Source organism: Coregonus lavaretus (assembly GCF_964263955.1).
Source record: "Coregonus lavaretus genome assembly, contig: HAP1_SCAFFOLD_1075, whole genome shotgun sequence".
NCBI lineage: Eukaryota > Metazoa > Chordata > Actinopteri > Salmoniformes > Salmonidae > Coregonus > Coregonus lavaretus.
Window position 1 is genome coordinate 83,681 of NW_028158905.1, and position 19,541 is coordinate 103,221.

At 43.4% G+C, this 19,541-nt stretch overlaps 1 protein-coding gene across 1 annotated transcript in view; it reads left to right on the plus strand.

The window, feature by feature from the left end:
* Nucleotides 1-19,541, plus strand: part of LOC311123492 (zinc transporter ZIP11-like) — a 144,494-nt gene that overhangs the window by 74,797 nt on the left and 50,156 nt on the right. Inside the window, exon 3 of the mRNA XM_084197751.1 lies at nucleotides 2,390-2,519. Coding sequence (XP_084053877.1) covers nucleotides 2,390-2,519 — 130 coding nt within the window. The remainder of the gene's footprint in view (nucleotides 1-2,389; nucleotides 2,520-19,541) is intronic.

Sequence of the window (19,541 nt, forward strand, 5' to 3'; positions counted from 1 at the left end):
TGTGTTACATTATTTTTTATATTTTCTAACTCTGCATCGTTGGTAAGGGCTCGTAAGCAAGCATTTCACGGTAAAGTTTAAACCCGTTGTATTTGGCGCATGTGACAAATAACATTTGATTTGATTTGATTTGACACACACACAGGGTTCTAGTTGGAGACGTACATAGTCCTACATCCCCCCCACTCCACATCACACTCTACCTGACCCCAATATGAAACGACTCCCACTGGAGAGACATTACAGTGGCAGTAACAATCCACAAAGTCCCTCAGAGTGGTATAGCAGCAGTGACTCATAGGACCAGTATATTCAGAGCCAGCTAGCTTGGTTAAACCAGACTGAACGCATTGTTTGTCAATGTTTCAATCTGGTTTAGCCAGGCTAAGAGCCAGCCAGCCAACCAGAGGTAATCAGGGCCATAGCTACATATGAGGATACCGAGGTCCAGACCTCAGTAATATTTTTAAGTCGGGGGCTCAACTTACTGTTGAGAGTTAGAATAGTATAATGCTCAAGTTGCAATTTTGAAACTTTGTAGTGCATCATCAGTTTTGTTATATGTCACTCAATGAAAGTCACTCAAGTAGCCCATGTCAGTTAAACATTTTTAGATTGGCAAATTAGTTTAGTTAGTTTAGCCAGCTATCTAAACTTGAAGTAATCATGGCCGAATTATCGACCGGGCACGCAGGGCACGTGCCCAGGGGCCTTGACCTCCAGGGGGCCCCCATTGATTTTGTTAGCCACTCTCACTCAGATATCATATTAACATAAGTCCTGAGTCATTGCAGAACATTTGCTTTTAAAACTACTAAAATTCCCCCCTTGATAAAATGTGTAGAATTAGCTATAAAACTGCAACAACAAAAAAAAGTTATTTAAACCAATGTGATAATGGCTGGGGTAATTTTCCTTGTTTTTGCTGTTCTCCAAATAGCATTTTAGACCTCACTAAAACTCAGACCCTGGCTACGGCCCTGGAGGTAATGTAATTGTTGTCATTGGAGAGGAACAAAGGATGTGTCCCAAATGGCACCCTATTCCCTATATAGTCCACTACCAGGGCCCATAGGGGTCTGGTCAAAATGTAGTGCACTATATAGGGAAAGGGGTGCCATTTGGGAACACAGCCAGGGTGTAGTATTAGTGTAATCTGGCTGTGGTCCCATGCTACAGCTGCAGACACTAGAGTGCTTTTGAGCTTTCCCATCAGAGCCAGGCCGTTGTTTGCAGTGTTTAACGGTTACAGTAATAACTTCCCGTTGATAAGATTGTGTCAGGTCTGCCACTGGGGGGGATCACCGGGGTTAATTACGTACTCTGGGCAGGCACATCTCCAGTTCCCAAAAGGCACACAGGCATGCTGGCAGGCACACGCACACACACTCACGCACAGAGTCGACAGCCATGAAGACACACAAATTATTTTGAAGCCGTGTTGTGTATAACTTGTTTTAAAATGTCAAAAATGTCAAATCTCTCCGCTTTGGCCTTTGTTTGTGGCTTCTCTGCAATAAGCTCTCTCCCTCAATCCCCAAATAGGCCTGATTGTTTTGTAGGTGTTTTGCGATCTTACAACACTTCATATTCAGAAATTGTTATGATTGGACGACATTCGTATCTTTGCCACCTCATTTACCCTGGCGGAAATAATAATGAAGACAAAAAACAACTACCACTGACTGTGATTATTTCCAGTGTAGAATCCCACAGTTTTATGGATGTGTTGACGATTATTGATAGGTGCTTCTGTGTTGAGTTTAACAGCCCGTCCTAATATAATATTCCTTGTTAATGGGAACATAAATACATTTATAAATGGTTTTGATCGGCTTGTCTTTAATGGCATGCTTTTCTTCAGAAACCAGGTGGGGAACACTAGAAAGAGAAGCTTTGCCGCTTATGCTCATGACGTAGTCTATTTGAATGTGACACACCTATAGACTAAAGGCTTTTATACCGATGAAAGCCTTTCTCTCTTTCTCTGCCTGCTTTTAAAGCAGAGCCTTCGTAATGGAGGTGTGAATAGGCTTTGAATACGTGTGAATAAGTACGTACAGTAAATTATCAATTGTTTTTCAAATGTTTTGTTTCAAGGTTTGTTTTTGTTCCAAAATGAATTGATCATAACAGGTTACGTAACGTTATTTCAAGTTGATAAGCAGCACTTGATGTAATTACCCTCTGCTAAAATTATCATAATTAGGTTTTCATAAACAAATAAAAGCAGAGCCAAGTTGATTATTTGTGCATGCCAAAGTATTTCTATCTGACTGTGTACATCTACTGTTGCTGTACCACTGTAGCTCTATAGCAAAAGAGAATTCATTCTCTATAACCTGTTAACCCATGTATGTTTGTTTGTCTCCCTGCCTGTGTTTTTTAGGGCGTAGAGGTGGACCCCCACACAGCCCTGGCCCTGCCCCCAGACTCCAAACAGGCCAAGGAGGAGGACCCCCTGTTCCTAGCCTCAGACGAGATGACAATCAGGATAGGTAGAGCAGGACCGCTCTCAGGCAAGCCTCCCTTCATATACCCACATCATCATCAGCAACTTCCCCATCTACTGTATTTCTCAAACAAACTATGGCAGGGGCTGAACTGAAAAACCACTCAAAACCACCCATCGTGAGTCTCATTTCTCTGATGGCTTGCTTTTGGATATTCTCTCTCTCTCTCCTCTCTCTCTCTCTCTCTCTCTCTCTCTCTCTCTCTCTCTCTCTCTCTCTCTCTCTCTCTCTCACACATTCAATTCAAAGGGCTTTATTGGCATGGGAAACATACAGTGCATTCGGAAAGTATGCCCTTTGCTCAGTACTTTGTTGAAGCACCTTTGGCAGCGATTACAGCCTCGAGTCTTCTTGGGTATGACGCTACAATACGCTCTCAGGCAAGCCTCCCTTCATATACCTACATCATCATCAGCAACTTCCCCATCTACTGTATCTCTCAAACAAACTATGGCAGGGGCTCAACTGAAAAACCACTCAAAACCACCCATCGTGAGTCTCATTTCTCTGATGGCTTGCTTTTGGATATTCTCTCTCTCTCTCTCTCTCTCTCTCTCTCTCTCTCTCTCTCTCTCTCTCTCTCTCTCTCTATCTATCTATCTATCTCAATATCTCAATTCAATTCAATCCAATTTGCTTTATTGGCATGGTGTAACAATGTACATATTGCCAAAGCTTACTTTGGATATTTACACTATTAACATACTTAAAATAATAATAATCCATATTGTCAATGGGACATCAGTGACAACAATAACCAAGGGTCAAAATAACCATTGAACAATAACAATATAGAGGACATGTGCAGGTTGGTTGGTCTGTCAGACACTGTCCCTCATCTTATGGCAGGCAGCAATGTAGTGCGCTGCCAACCCACAGCTCTCTGCATCCTCCCCCAACAGGACAGGTAGCCTATCCTCATCAGAGAGGTCTTTGAAACCTTGAAAAACGGTTTCAAATTTATGGGAATGACACTCTCTAATTTTTTTATATTTTCGACATTTTGTCAGGAAATGCAGCTCTGTCTCAGGTTCTGCTGTGGTGCAGTGGTTGCACAGCCTTTCCTCTACAGGGAGACAGGTTTTCCTGTGTCTACACTTCTCAATGGCAAGGCTGTGCTCACTGAGCCTGTACTTTGTCAAGGTATTTCTAAGGTTTTGATCAGTAACCATGGTCAAATCTCTCTCTCTCTCTCTCTCTCTCTCTCTCTCTCTCTCTCTCTCTCTCTCTCTCTCTCTCTCTCTCTCTCTCTCTCTCTCTCTCTCTCTCTCTCTCTCTCTCTCTCTCTCTCTCTCTCTCTCTCTCTCTCTCTCTCTCTCTCTCTCTCTCTCAATTCAAAGGGCTTTATTGGCATGGGAAACATACAGTGCATTCGGAAAGTATGCCCTTTGCTCAGTACTTTGTTGAAGCACCTTTGGCAGCGATTACAGCCTCGAGTCTTCTTGGGTATGACGCTACAAGCTTGGCACACCAGTATTTTGGGAGTTTCTCCCATTCTTCTTTGCAGATCCTCTCATGCTCTGTCAGGTTAGATGTTTTCGCTTCGTCATTATGGGGTATTGTGTGTAGATTGATGAGGGGATAAAAAAATAAAAATAATTTAGAATAAGGCTGTAACTTAACAAAATGTTGAATAAGTCAAGTGGTCTGAATACTTTCCGAATGCACTGTATGTTAACATTGCCAAAGCAAGTGAAATAGATAATAAACAAAAGTGAAGTAAACAATACAGAATTTACAGTAAACATAACACTCCAAAGGAATAGAGACATTTCAAATGCCATATTATGGCTCTTTCTCTCTCTCTCTCTCTCTCTCTCTCTCTCTATCTCTATCGCGCTCGCTCTCGCTCTTTCTCTCTTTCACTCTTTCACTCTCTCTCCTTTCTCTTCTTTCTCTCTCTTTTCTCATCTTACCAATCAATATCTATACTGGCCTGTGGTGCTTGAATATGGGGATTCTCCTCGCAATCATCTCACCGGTGTTCTTTGTGTTTCATGTTTTCCTTCTGGTTTTATTTATTTTTTATTTTGAAACATAAAAGCATACTCTCCTCAAGACACAGGAAACGTTACTCACCTCAGAGCCAATTTCCACTTCAATCTCTATGTTAATAGGCGTGGTGAATTGGTTTAAATGGATATCGAAAACGGGTTTATCCAGACTGTGACAATATGACAACAAGAATAGAAAATTGGATACCCATTGCTTTCGGCTTTGGTTTTATTCAATGGTCTGGATGCTAATTGCTGGAATAATAAAGAAGCCCACAGCAATTATGAACTTGATCCCTGTGCATGGAGTCCAGCTTGCTTAATTAACTGAGCCAAACTAGTAGAAATATTTAATTTAGACTACAGGCATATACAGTACCTTCAGAAAGTATTCACACCCCTTGACTTTTTCCACATTTTGTTGTGTTACAGCCTGCATTAAAAATGGAATAATTCAAGATTTTTTGTCACTAGCCTACACACAATACCCCATAATGTCAAAGTACAAAGGACATTTGTACTAATTAATAAGAAATGCAAAGCTGAAATGTCTTGAGTCAATAAGTATTCAACCCCTTTGTTATGGCAAGCCTAAATAAGTTCAGGAGTAAAAATTTGTTTAATAAGCTGCATGGACTCACTCTGTGTGCAATAATAGTGTTTAACATGATTTTTTAATGACTACCTCATCTCTGTATCCCACACATGCAATTATCTGTAAGGTCCCTTAGTCGAGCAGTGAATTTCAAACACTGATTCAACCACGAAGACCAGGGAGGTTTTCCATTGCCTCGCAAAGAAGGGCACCTATTGGTAGATGGATAAAAATTAAAAAGCAGACATTGAATATCCCTTTGAGCATGGTGAAGTTATTCATTACACTTTGGATGCTGTATCAATACATCCAGTCACTACAAAGATAATGGCGTCCTTCCTAACTCAGTTGCCAGAGAAGAAGGAAACCGCTCAGGGATTTCACCATGAGGCCAATGGTGATTTTAAAACAGTTACATTTTAATGGCTGTGATAGCAGATAACTGAGGATGGATCAACAACATTGTAGTTACTCCACAATAATAACATAAATGACAGAGTGAAAAGAAGGAAGCCTGTAAAGAATACAAATATTCAAAACATGCATCCTATTTGCAATAAGACACTAAAGTATTGCTTTCTGAAGGCACTCTAAGTGACTAATTTACTGTGACACCTCCACCCCACTGTACTGTCACAATGACCCACTCCAGTCATGCGTCCCCTGATGATGATCTGCCCGAGCCATGCGTCTACTAATGATATTAGTATATATCTGGTCAGTCGGGTTGAAGTCACTCTGGGAGGCCATGTCTTTAAATTGGGATGACAGAAAAAGGATATATCGCTTCCCTCATTAAGAAACAAACACTCGACCCCCTCTGATGTCAAAAACTACAGATCGGTATCCCTTCTTAATTTTATTTCCAAAACACTTGAGCGTGCTCTCTCTAACCAACTCTTTCGTTATCTCTCTCAGGACGATCTTCTTGACCCTAACCAGTCAGGCTTCAAAACGGGTCACTCAACTGAGACTGCTCTCCTCTGTGTCACAGAGGTTCTCCGGTCTGCCAAAGCTGACTCTCTCTCCTCTGTTCTCATACTTCTAGATCTATCCGCTGCTTTTGACAACGTGAACCATCAGATCCTCCTCTCCACCTCTCAGGGTTGGGCGTCTCAGGCTCTGCGCACTCCTGTATTGCATCATACATGGCAGGTCGCTCCTACCAGGTGGTGTGGAGAGGATCTGTGCCCCGCTGTTCATCAAATACTGCCTCAGCAATATGAAAACACACACACAGACACTCAAACACTGTATACCAGTGGAGCCTGTGGGGAGGGGTAGGGTCTCCCTGATGGTCTGAGAGGACCTACCTAAATAGAGCTGCACACACAGTGGTGGCCAGGCTGCCTGTGAAAGGTCATGTGTCAGGTGTCTGCACTAAACTGGGCTGCAGGAACAGGTGGTGGAGAAACAGGCCAGAGGTGGCACAGCTATGCCAACTTCTCAGCACTGAGAGATGCAAGGTGGCACCTATGATTCACAAAGGACAAACAGGGAAGGGAGTGTGTGTGTGTATGTGTGACTGCATATGTGTGTGTGTGCATGTGAGGGTGGCAGCCAACAATAGTATTGTGTCTTCTTAATCTTCTTCTCTCAGAGAGCTTCTGAGCTGCTTACATGTGGATCCGACAGCAGCACTTAGAACAGCTAACATGTATTCTCCCCCCACTCCATCAAATATATATATCCCTTATACTTTATGCATGATACTTACTGAATAATTCAGTCTGTATTTGGAGAGAATAGGAATAAGTCACTTTTTTTTGTGGTTCTATCTTATTTTATTCTTCCCTATGGTGTTGTCATTTCCTACAAACCATTGTTAAGTGTTTGCTGGGTATTTAGCAACTTCATAAAAGTGAACTATACCTTTAAGGTTTTAGCGCCGGTTCAGTACGTCAAGCACAGCTACCCATCCCTTCTCTTAAAGAGCTGTTAACGGGGCAGGATCTCAAAACTTGTTTTGGCCACACCCTTTAGAACGCTGTCATCCATTTAACTAAGGGGACAGAGAGAAGGTAGTATCCCCAAAGTGTTGAATGACTAAGTAAGGAGTAGGGACTGGGGGGTAAACACAGTCCACTTCTGCCAAGTATTATATTACCATATCCTCTTATGTCAGACAGAGCAGCATTGTCATTATTATTATCATTATGTAACAAGTTGATTTTAGATTTTTCAGGTATTCGGTTGCTATTTTAGCTCTCTGTATGGGATTCGTGGTTCATGTCTGAGTGTTTGCGGGTGACCTGTCAGGTGAGATGAACCGAAATGAGAGTAGAGGAAAGGAGAAAGGTTGGAGTGGGAGCACCTCCTCCTTCTGCATGTCGTTGAGGAGACAGGACACCCAGTCTACCCAGATTGCTCACTGACATTAACTGACAGTCTGATTGGAGGAGACCTTTCTGGTCACAACACCCAGGCTAAAGCATGAGCAGAAGGAGACCTTAGGACTGACTGAGGAAAAAACACAGATCATCTATGAATCACAGAATCTATGAAACAGCCAGAAAAACTTATGTTTTTTCAATTGATTTATTTTCTCATTGAAATAGCAAACACAATCACAGTAGGATTTGCTCCACACATTGCCTAGCCATGGAACCAGTACACATAGAAAGATGCAGGGGGAAAGGTGTGCACAGGAGTGTAGCCAATGTTGCACCTGCTGGATCCATGTGACACAGTTACAGTGGTTCTCTCTCTCTCTCTCCACTTTGTCTCTCTCCCTCTTTTCACTCTTAATCTCTCTCTTCATACTATTCTTTCTGTCGCTCTGTAGAAGAGGTTTTACAGGAGGGGATGAGGGCTCAGTGGGTTGCTGTATAGCTACCCTTATCATCACACAACACATTGTAGTCCCATTACACATTAACAGGAGCACACAACGGGAGTATTGCTCATCTCCGTCCCTCCTCTGTCTGCCCAGCATGTGGTGTGTTTGTGTGCGTTTGTTTGTGTGCTCAGCTGTATAGCTGGTTGAGAGAATGCCAAGAGTGTGCAAAGCTGTCATCAAGGCAAAAATATATTTTGATTTGTTTAACACTTCTTTGGTTACTACATGATTCCATATGTGTTATTTCATAGTTTTGATGTCTTCACTATTATTCTACAATGTAGAAAATAGTAAAAATAAAGAAAAACCCTTGAATGAGTTGGTGTGTCCAAACTTTTGACTGGTGCTGTATATATATACAGTGAGGGGAAAAAAGTATTTGATCCCCTGCTGATTTTGTACATTTGCCCACTGACAAAGAAATTATCAGTCTATAATTTTAATGGTAGGTTTATTTGAACAGTGAGAGACAGAATAAAATAAAAAATAAAATAAATAAACGCATGTCAAAAATGTTATAAATTGATTTGCATTTTAATGAGGGAATTCGTGGTATTTGACCCCCTCTCAATCAGAAAGATTTCTGGCTCCCAGGTGTCTTTTATACAGGTAACGAGCTGAGATTAGGAGCACACTCTTAAAGGGAGTGCTCCTAATCTCAGTTTGTTACCTGTAGAAAAGACACCTGTCCACAGAAGCAATCAATCAATCAGATTCCAAACTCTCCACCATGGCCAAGACCAAAGAGCTCTCCAAGGATGTCAGGGACAAGATTGTAGACCTACACAAGGCTGGAATGGGCTACAAGACCATCACCAAGCAGCTTGGTGAGAAGGTGACAACAGTTGGTGCGATTATTCGCAAATGGAAGAAACACAAATGAACTGTCAATCTCCCTCGGCCTGGGGCTCCATGCAAGATCTCACCTCGTGGAGTTGCAATGATCATGAGAACGGTGAGGACTCAGCCCAGAACTACATGGGAGGATCTTGTCAATGATCTCAAGGCAGCTGGGACCATAGTCACCAAAAAAACAATTGGTAACACACAACGCTGTGAAGGACTGAAATCCTGCAGTGCCCGCAAGGTCCCTCTGCTCAAGAAAGCCCATATACAGGCCCGTCTGAAGTTTGCCAATGAACATCTGAATGATTCAGAGGAGAACTGGGTGAAAGTGTTGTGGTCAGATGAGACCAAAATCGAGCTCTTTGGCATCAACTCAACTCGCCGTGTTTGGAGGAGGAGGAATGCTGCCTATGACCCCAAGAACACCATCCCCACCGTCAAACATGGAGGTGGAAACATTATGCTTTGGGGGTGTTTTTCTGATAAGGGGACAGGACAACTTCACCGCATCAAAGGGATGATGGACGGGCCATGTACCGTCAAATATTGGGTGAGAACCTCCTTCCCTCAGCCAGGGCATTGAAAATGGGTCGTGGATGGGTATTCCAGCATGACAATGACCCAAAATACACAGCCAAGGCAACAAAGGAGTGGCTCAAGAAGAAGCACATTAAGGTCCTGGAGTGGCCTAGCCAGTCTCCAGACCTTAATCCCATAGCAAATCTGTGGAGGAATTGGAGAAATTCTGCAAAGAGGAGTGGGACAAAATCCCTCCTGAGATGTGTGCAAACCTGGTGGCCAACTACAAGAAACGTCTGACCTCTGTGATTGCCAACAAGGGTTTTGCCACCAAGTACTAAGTCATGTTTTGCAGAGGGGTCAAATACTTATTTCCCTCATTAAAATGCAAATCAATTTCTAACATTTTTGACATGCGTTTTTCTGTTTTTTTGTTGTTGTTATTCTGTCTCTCACTGTTCAAATAAACCTACCATTAAAATTATAGACTGATCATGTCTTTGTCAGTGGGCAAACGTACAAAATCATCAGGGGATCAAATACTTTTTTCCCTCACTGTATAAACTCAGCCAAAAAAGAAATGTCCTCTCACTGTCAACTGCATTTATTTTCAGCAAACTTAACATGTGTAAATATTTGTATGAACATATCAAGATTCAACAACTGAGACATAAACTGAACAAGTTCCACAGACATGAGACTAACAGAAATGGGATAATGTGTCCCTGAACAAAAGGGGGGGTCATAATCAAAAGTAAGAGTCAGTATCTGGTGTGGCCACCAGCTGCATTAAGTACTGGTGGCCACACCAGATAGTGCTCCTCATGGACTGCACCAGATTTGCCAGTTCTTGCTGTGAGATGTTACCCCGCTCTTCCATCAAGGCACCTGCAAGTTCCCAGACATTTCTGGGGGGAATGGCCCTAGCCCTCACTCTCTGATCCAACAGGTCCCAGACGTGCTCAATGGGATTGAGATCCGGGCTCTATGCTGGCCATGGCAGAACACTGACATTCCTGTCTTGCAGGAAATCACGCACAGAACGAGCAGTATGGGTGGTGGCATTGTGATGCTGGAGGGTCATGTCAGGATGAGCCTGCAGGAAGGGTACCACATGAGGGAGGAGGATGTCTTCCCTGTAACGCACAGCATTGAGATTGCCTGCAATGACAACAGGCTCAGTCCGATGATGCTGTGACACACCGCCCCAGACCATGATGGACCCTCCACCTCCAAATTGATCCCGCTCCAGAGTACAGGCCTCGGTGTAACGCTCATTCCTTCGACGATAAAAGCGAATCCGACCATCACCCCTGGTGAGACAAAGCCGCGACTCGTCGGTGAAGAGCACTTTTTGCCAGTCCTGTCTGGTCCAGCGATGGTGGGTTTGTGCCCATAGGCAACGTTGTTGCCGGTGATATCTGGTGAGGACCTGCCTTACAACAGGCCTATAATCCCTCAGTCCAGCCTCTCTCTTAGCCTATTGCAGACAGTCTGATCACTGATGGAGGGATTGTGCGTTCCTGGTGTAACTAAGGCAGTTGTTGTTGCCATCCTGTACCTGTCCCGCAGGTGTGATGTTCAAATGTACTGATCCTGTGCAGGTGTTGTTACACGTGGTCTGCCACTGCGAGGACGATCAGCTGTCCGTCCTGTCTCCCTGTAGCGCTCTCTTAGGCGTCTCATAGTACAGACATTGCAATTTATTGCCCTGGCCACATCTGCAGTCCTCATGCCTCCTTGCAGCATGCCTAAGGCACGTTCACACAGATTAACCCTGGGCACCTTTCTTTTGGTGTTTTTCATAGTCAGTAGAAAGGCCTCTTTAGTGTCCTAAATTTTCATAACTGTGACCTTAATTGCCTACCGTCTGTAAGCTGTTAGTGTCTTAACGACCGTTCCACAGGTGCATGCTCATTAATTGTCCATGGTTCATTGAACAAGCATGGGAAACAGTGTTTAAACCCTTTACAATGATCTGTGAAGTTATTTGGATTTTTACGAATGATCTTTGAAAGACAGGGTCCTGAAAAAGTTTATATATATATAACGGACATTCCTTAACTATCTTGTGTCTAGCTGTTTAAAAAAAACGTAGGCTATATTCCCTTCTCTCTCCATTCAGTAGGTAATGAATATGACTTTGGGCTAGGCTACGCTTACATAGTTTTATGCATGCATAGCTTTCTATCCTGATCTAACATAAAATGAATCGAATGGAGTTCCAACTCAAAATGTTGCTTGAATGGCAAAAAAGCCAGGGGACTAATAATGAGAGAGAACAAACAATATCAATAGCCTATAGGAAAATGTAATGACAAGTTTAATCAAGTTTAAACTTAATCAAGTTTAAAATTATCCGTGCAGGGCAGAAAAATCCCTCCATGCCAGGTTGAAAACCAGATGGCCAATCCTCCTACTAAACCTATCATAAAAGCTTTAAGACAAGTGAAAGTTATGCACAGTAGCTTATTTTCCAAATATTCTAATAGCCTATGGTGTCATTAAGTTGCCGCTTAGTCTATAGTCCTTGGCATACGCTATTCTCAATCGCAGTTTTATGAGAGATCGAGAGGTTGAACAAATTATACTAATAGAGGTATGAGGAAAATAAAGCAATTATTATCCAGTTCTCAAGACGGTAGACTTTGCTTCTATCCAGCCCATGATTTATAAACTAACTCACTATGGCAAGACAGCCCGTTCCTCATCAGTTGATTGTCACTTTGCTCCGTCATGTGTGCGCCATACACACATACAGACAGACACACACAAACCTGTTTAATGGTGAAGGGCCACCAGAAAGGAATATTCGAAAAAGGATTTGCCTGCACTTAGGCTCTGTCCTGGGTTTCACAACATTATCTTTCGTCATGACTCGTCCAGTTGTTGAATACGATTTTGCGCTATAGCCCAACAGTGGTCAACCTTTGTTCACAATAGAACAAAGGTTGACATCACCCAACCCTACAAGACACTGTTCTCAATTTCAATTCAATTCAATTTAAGGGCTTTATTGGCATGGGAAACGTACGTTAACATTGCCAAAGCAAGTGAAGTAGATATTAAACAAAAGGGAAATAAACAATACTGTGTACTCTCTGTTTAGGGCCAAATAGCATTCTAGTTTGCAGTTTTTTTGTTAATTCTTTCTAAGATGTTAAGTAATTCTCTTTTTGTTTTCTCATGATTTGGTTGGGTCTAATTCTGTTTGTGAACAGAGCCCCCCCCCCCCCCCCCCCCCCCCCCCTCTCTCTCTCTCTCTCTCTCTCTCACTATAGCTTAGATGTGAAGTGTAGCTGAGAAGTCTCTCTTACAGTGTTAAGTGCCATTAAGAACACAGTAGTATTTCTCTCTGAGCTTGTTCCACTGTTGAGGGTCAACAGTTGGACACTTGCTCACATGGTCAGCGTGTTTGTGTTGGACATGGAGACGGTGAAAAGCAGACACAAAGGGAATGAAAAGGCCTTGGTCAATGCAACATGAGGTACAGCCTTTCCTTAAGAGAAGGGGCACAGCCTTTGTCCAGGCACCATCACTTTTGGACTGCAACGAGAGAAGGAGCTGTTTGTGGAAGACGTTTCAATCTTATTCCCTTTTAGCTGGTGTTTTGAAAAGTGTGTTGTCCGCTGTAGTTTATTGCCACACAATACTGCACTGTGTATCCCAAGGCTTCTGCTACTTTACTCTCACGCTGTCATGCATGCTTTGTCCTCGGTCTTCTATCACTCTCTCTTTCTCTGTCTCTCTCTCTCTGTCTTTCTGTGTTTTTCTCTCTCTCACATCCTCACTTTCTTTCTCCCTTATCGTACTATCTTGCAAATACTCACACACCACACACATAAACACACACACACACACAGTTATACACACAAACCACAGACACTGATGGTTTAATGCCTTGTCCCCTGTGGTTGGCCTATGTCTCCCCTGTCAGACTAACTGAGAGAGAGAGACTAAATAGCACCCTTCTACCTCCCGAGGGAGTTTTCAGCTGTTATCGTGACTGTATACATTCCACCTCAGGACAAGAAATAAAACAAGCTGGCACTTAACGAACTGTACGAGTCTATAAACAAGCAGGAAAACTTGCATCCAGAGGCTGCCTTCTTCGTCGACAGCGATTTTAATTCTGCGTCATTAAGACACGTGATGCCCAACTTCCATCAACACGTCTCCTTCACCACTAGGGGCGATAGAGTCTTAGACCACTGTTACTCTACCCACAAGGAAACATACAGTGGGGAGAACAAGTATTTGATACACTGCCGATTTTGCAGGTTTTCCTACTTACAAAGCATGTAGAGGTCTGTAATTTTTATCATAGGTACACTTCAACTGTGAGAGACGGAATCTAAAACAAAAATCCAGAAAATCACATTGTATGATTTTTAAGTAATGAATTTGCATTTTATTGCATGACATAAGTATTTGATACATCAGAAAAGCAGAACTTAATATTTGGTACAGAAACCTTTGTTTGCAATTACAGAGATCATACGTTTCCTGTAGGTCTTGACCAGGTTTGCACACACTGCAGCAGGGAGTTTGGCCCACTCCTCCATACATACCTTCTCCAGATCCTTCAGGTTTCGTGGCTGTCGCTGGGCAATACGGACTTTCAGCTCCCTCCAAAGATTTTCTATTGGGTTCAGGTCTGGAGACTGGCTAGGCCACTCCAGGACCTTGAGATGCTTCTTACGGAGCCACTCCTTAGTTACCCTGGCTGTGTGTTTCGGGTCGTTGTCATGCTGGAAGACCCAGCCACGACCCATCTTCAATGCTCTTACTGAGGGAAGGAGGTTGTTGGCCAAGATCTCGCGATACATGGCCCATCCATCCTCCACTCAATACGGTGCAGTCGTCCTGTCCCCTTTGCAGAAAAGCATCCCCAAAGAATGATGTTTCCACCTCCATGCTTCACGGTTGGGATGGTGTTCTTGGGGTTGTACTCATCCTTCTTCTTCCTCCAAACACGTCGAGTGGAGTTTAGACCAAAAAGCTATATTTTTGTCTCATCAGACCACATGACCTTCTCCCATTCCTCCTCTGGATCATCCAGATGGTCATTGGCAAACTTCAGACAGGCCTGGACATGCGCTGGCTTGAGCAGGGGGACCTTGCGTGCGCTGCAGGATTTTAATCCATGACGGAGTCGTGTGTTACTAATGGTTTTCTTTGAGACTGTGGTCCCAGCTCTCTTCAGGTCATTGACCAGGTCCTGCCGTGTAGTTCTGGGCTGATCCCTCACCTTCCTCATGATCATTGATGCCCCACGAGTTGAGATCTTGCATGGAGCCCCAGACCGAGGGTGATTGACCGTCATCTTGAACTTCTTCCATTTTCTAATAATTGCGCAACAGTTGTTGCCTTCTCACCAAGCTGCTTGCCTATTGTCCTGTAGCCCATCCCAGCCTTGTGCAGGTCTACAATTTTATCCCTGATGTCCTTACACAGCTCTCTGGTCTTGGCCATTGTGGAGAGGTTGGAGTCTGTTTGATTGAGTGTGTGGACAGGTGTCTTTTCTACAGGTAACGAGTTCAAACAGGTGCAGTTAATACAGGTAATGAGTGGAGAACAGGAGGGCTGTGAGAGCCGGAATTCTTACTGGTTGGTAGGTGATCAAATACTTATGTCATGCAATAAAATGCAAATGAATTACTTAAAAATCATACAATGTGATTTTCTGGATTATTATTTTTTTGATTCCGTCTCTCTCACAGTTGAAGTGTAACTATGATAAAAATTACAGACCTCTACATGCTTTGTAAGTAGGAAAACCTGCAAAATCAGCAGTGTATCAAATACTTGCTCTCCCCACTGTACAAGGCCCTCCCTCATCTGCCATTCGGCAAATTAGATCATGACTCCGTACTCCTGCTTCCTATTTACAAGCAGAAGATCAATCAGGAACCAGATGACTGGGTGATCTCTCTCTCCGATGCCGACTTGATCAGGTTAAGGCTCACAAGGCCGTGGGGCCGGATGGTATTCCAGGGCGTGTTCTCAGAGAATGCGCAGATCAGCTGGTAGGCATATTCACTGTAATTTTCAACTCTCCTTGTCCCAGTCTGTAAATCCCACATATTTTAAGATGACTACCATCATTCCTGTTCCCAATAACTGTAAGGCTTCATGCCACAATGACTACCACCCTGTAGCGCTCACATCTGTAATCATGAAGTGCTTTGAAAGGCTGGTTATGGCACACATCAACTCTATCACCCCAGACATCCTAGACCCACTCCAATTTGCATACCGCCCCAACAGATCCATAGCTGACACAATCTCAATTGCAGTCCACAGTGCCCTCACCCATCTAGATAAGAGGACTACCTATGTGAGAATGCTGTTCATTGACTACAGGTCAGCGTTCAACACCATTGTCCCCTCCAAGCTCGTCACCAAGCTTGGGACTGAACATCTCCCTCTGCAACTGGATCCTGGACTTCCTGACGGACCGACCCCAGGTAGTGAGGGTAGGCAACATCACCTCCGCCAGGCTGACCCTCAACACGGGGGCCCCACAGGGGTGTGTGCTTAGTCTCCTCCTGTACTCCCTGTTCACCCATGAATGCGTGGCCACGCACGACACCATCACCACGTTTACTTAAGACACAGCGGTGGTAGGCCTGATTACCGGCTACGATGAGACAGCCTACAGGGAGGAGGTCCTTGACCTGGCAGTGTGGTGCCAGGACAACAACCTCTCCCTCAACGTCAGTACGACCAAGGAGTTGATAGTGGACTACAGGAAACAGGGGAGCGAGCACAACCCTATCCACGGCGACGGGGCTGCCGTGGAGCGGGTGAAGTTCCTCGGGGTCCAAATTACTACTTAAAATGGTACACACTCACAGTCGTGAAGAAGGTGCGACAGCGCCTCTTCCCCATCAGGAGGTTGAAAATGTTTGGCATGGGCCCTCAAATCTACAGCTGCATCACTGAGAGCATCTTGACTGGCTGCATCATTGCTTGGTATGGCAACAGCACCGCAGGGTGCAGATAGCCCAGTACATCACTGGGGCCGAGCTCCCTGCCATCCAGGAACTCTATATCAGGCAGTGTGAAGGGAAGGCCCAGAAAATTGTTAAAGACTCCAGCCACCCAAGCCATAAACTGTTCTCTCTGCTTCCGCACGGCAAGCAGTACCGGTGCATCAAGTCTGACACCAATAGGCTCCTGAACAGTTTCTATCCCCATCCAAAAGACTGCAAAATAGCTAACAAAATGGCTTCACGGACTATCTGAGTTGATCCTTGTATTTATTTCTCTATGCACACTCACAGGACTCTACACACCCACGCACACTGACACTCCAACACACACACTCACATACAATCTTAATTTATACTGCTGCTACTCTGTTTATCATCCATCCTGATGCATAGTCACCTTACCCCTATACATATCTACATCTATCATTGCAGTATCTCTGCACATTGTAAATAGGGTATTGGAACTGACCCTATATATAGCTTCATACTTTCTCATGTTCTTCTTATTGTTTATTTATTGTGTATTTTTGTTCTTCCTTATTTTTAGTACTACATTGATATTGATTACTGCATTGTTGGGGTTAGAGCTTGCAAGAAAGGCATTTCACTGTACTTGTGTATGTGACATTAAAAAGGAGATGAGATGAGATGACAGCCATGGTAAGCCTGGAGAGGGGACACGGTTCGACATGCTCCGACCGTTATAAGTCACAATCTACAGCAGTGATTCCATTAATGTGGTTGAACTGTGGTCAAGTGTCTGTGTGTGGTCTCATCTCCCCCCTCCCTGCCCATTTCTTTGTAATATGTGACCCATTAGCCTGTGGAGAAAATGGATGGTGTTATGAGTCAGAGGAGTGTGTGCGGGTGCATGTGTGATGTGACAAGTGATTGACAGGTAGAATGGCTGTACTAGAGATTGGCAATCAAACCTTGCCAAATATAATCCACAGTGACATTCAGCCACAGCACACACACTCCTTTTCTTAGAGGGATGTGGTCCCGGACAATGTCTGATGGCTCCTATCCATCACATGCTAATTACTGTGATCCTTCAACACCTTTTCTCCCTAAGGCCCCTAGTGGCTGCTGTAATGAATGGCTTTCAATGGGCAGACTATATGATAGAATACGCTAGACAATCATTATTTCCAGCTTTTGACATAGCTGTATTTTAATCACTGGATGTGGAGAGAAGATGGTTTCACAAAGAGAGCATTAGTACGACCTGTCTGTGCTGTGTGTGTACTACAGTTGAAGTCGGAAGTTTACATACACTTAGGTTGGAGTCATTAAAACTAGTTTTTCAACCACTCCACAAATTTCTTGTTAACAAACTATTGTTTTGGCAAGTCGGTTAGGACATCTACTTTGTGCATGACACAAGTAATTTTTTCAACAATTGTTTACAGACAGATTATTTCACTTATAAGTCACTGTATCACAATTCCAGTGGGTCAGAAGTTTACATACACTAAGTTGACGTTGCCTTTAAACAGCTTGGAAAATTCCAGAAAATTATGTCATGGCTTTAGAAGCTTCTGATAGGTTAATTGACATCATTTGAGTCAATTGGGGGTGCACCTGTGGATGTATTTCAAGGCCTACCTTCAAACTCAGTGCTTCTTTGCTTGACATCATGGGAAAATCAAAAGAAATCAGCCAAGACCTCAGAAAAAGAATTGTAGACCTCCACAAGTCTGGTTCATCCTTGGGAGCAATTTCCAAATGCCTGAAGGTACCACATTCATCTGTATAAACAATAGCACGCAAGTACAAACACCATGGGACCACGCAGCTGTCATACCGCTCAGGAAGGAGATGCGTTCTGTTTCCTAGAGATTAACGTACTTTGGTGCGAAAAGTGCAAATCAATCCCAGAACAACAGCAAAGGACCTTGTGAAGATGCTGGAGGAAACAGGTACAAAAGTAGCTATATCCACAGTAAAACGAGTCTATATCAACATAACCTGAAAGGCTGCTCAGCAAGGAAGAAGCCACTGCTCCAAAACCGCCATAAAAAAGCCTGACTACGGTTTGCAACTGCACATGGGGACAAAGATCGTACTTTTTGGAGAAATGTCCTCTGTTCTGATTAAACAAAAATAGAACTGTTTGGCCATAATGACCATCGTTATGTTTGGAGGAAAAAGGGGAAGGCTTGCAAGCCGAAGAACACCATCCCAACCGTGAAGCACGGGGGTGGCAGCATCATGCTGTGGGGGTGCTTTGCTGCAGGAGGGACTGGTGCACTTCACAAAATAGATGGCATCATGAGGAAAGAAAATAATGTGGATATATTGAAGCAACATCTCAAGACATCAGTCAGGAAGTTAAAGCTTGGTCGCAAATGGGCCTTCCAAATGGACAATGACCCCAAGCATACTTCCAAAGTTTAGGCAAAATGGCTTAAGGACAACAAAGTCAAGGTATTGGAGTGGCCATCACAAAGCCCTGACCTTAATCCTATAGAAAATTTGTGGACAGATCTGAAAAAGCATGTGTGAGCAAGGAGGCCTACAAACTTGAGTCAGTTACACCAGCTCTGTCAGGAGGACTGGGCCAAAATTCACCCAACTTATTGTGGGATGCTTGTGGAAGGCTACCCGAAACGTTTGACCCAAGTTAAACAATTTAAAGGCAATGCTACCAAATACTAATTGAGTGAATGTAAACTTCTGACCCATTGGGAATGTGATGAAATAAATAAAAGCTGAAATAAATCATTTTCTCTACTATTATTCTGATATTTCACATTCTTAAAATAAAGTTGTGATCCTAACTGACCTAAGACAGGGAATTTTTTCAAGGATTAAATGTCAGGCATTGTGAAAAACTGAGTTTAAATGTGTTTGGCTAAGGTGCATGTAAACTTTCGACTTCAACTGTATGTGGGTGTGTGGGGGGGAGGTTCTCAGTGTTATTTCTTAGTGTGTGTGTCCCAGTGCTACTATTGGTATTTACTCAATTTCTATTGAAGCTGATTTCCCCTGTGTCCTGTGCTGTCCTTTCCTAGATTCACTTACCGTCTGGCAGAGTTAACCAGTGTTTGTCTTTGCAACGGTTGTTTGCAAGGATTTGCAGTCAGAAAACACAATCACATAGTCAGGAAAGGACATGGGTAACTAGTAATTGGAGTGTATGAATTCCCCAGATGTTATTATCAGTATTGACCACGAGAAGAGACTAGTTGACTCCTTAATCTACTTCAGCTGTATCTTAAATTTCATAAATTG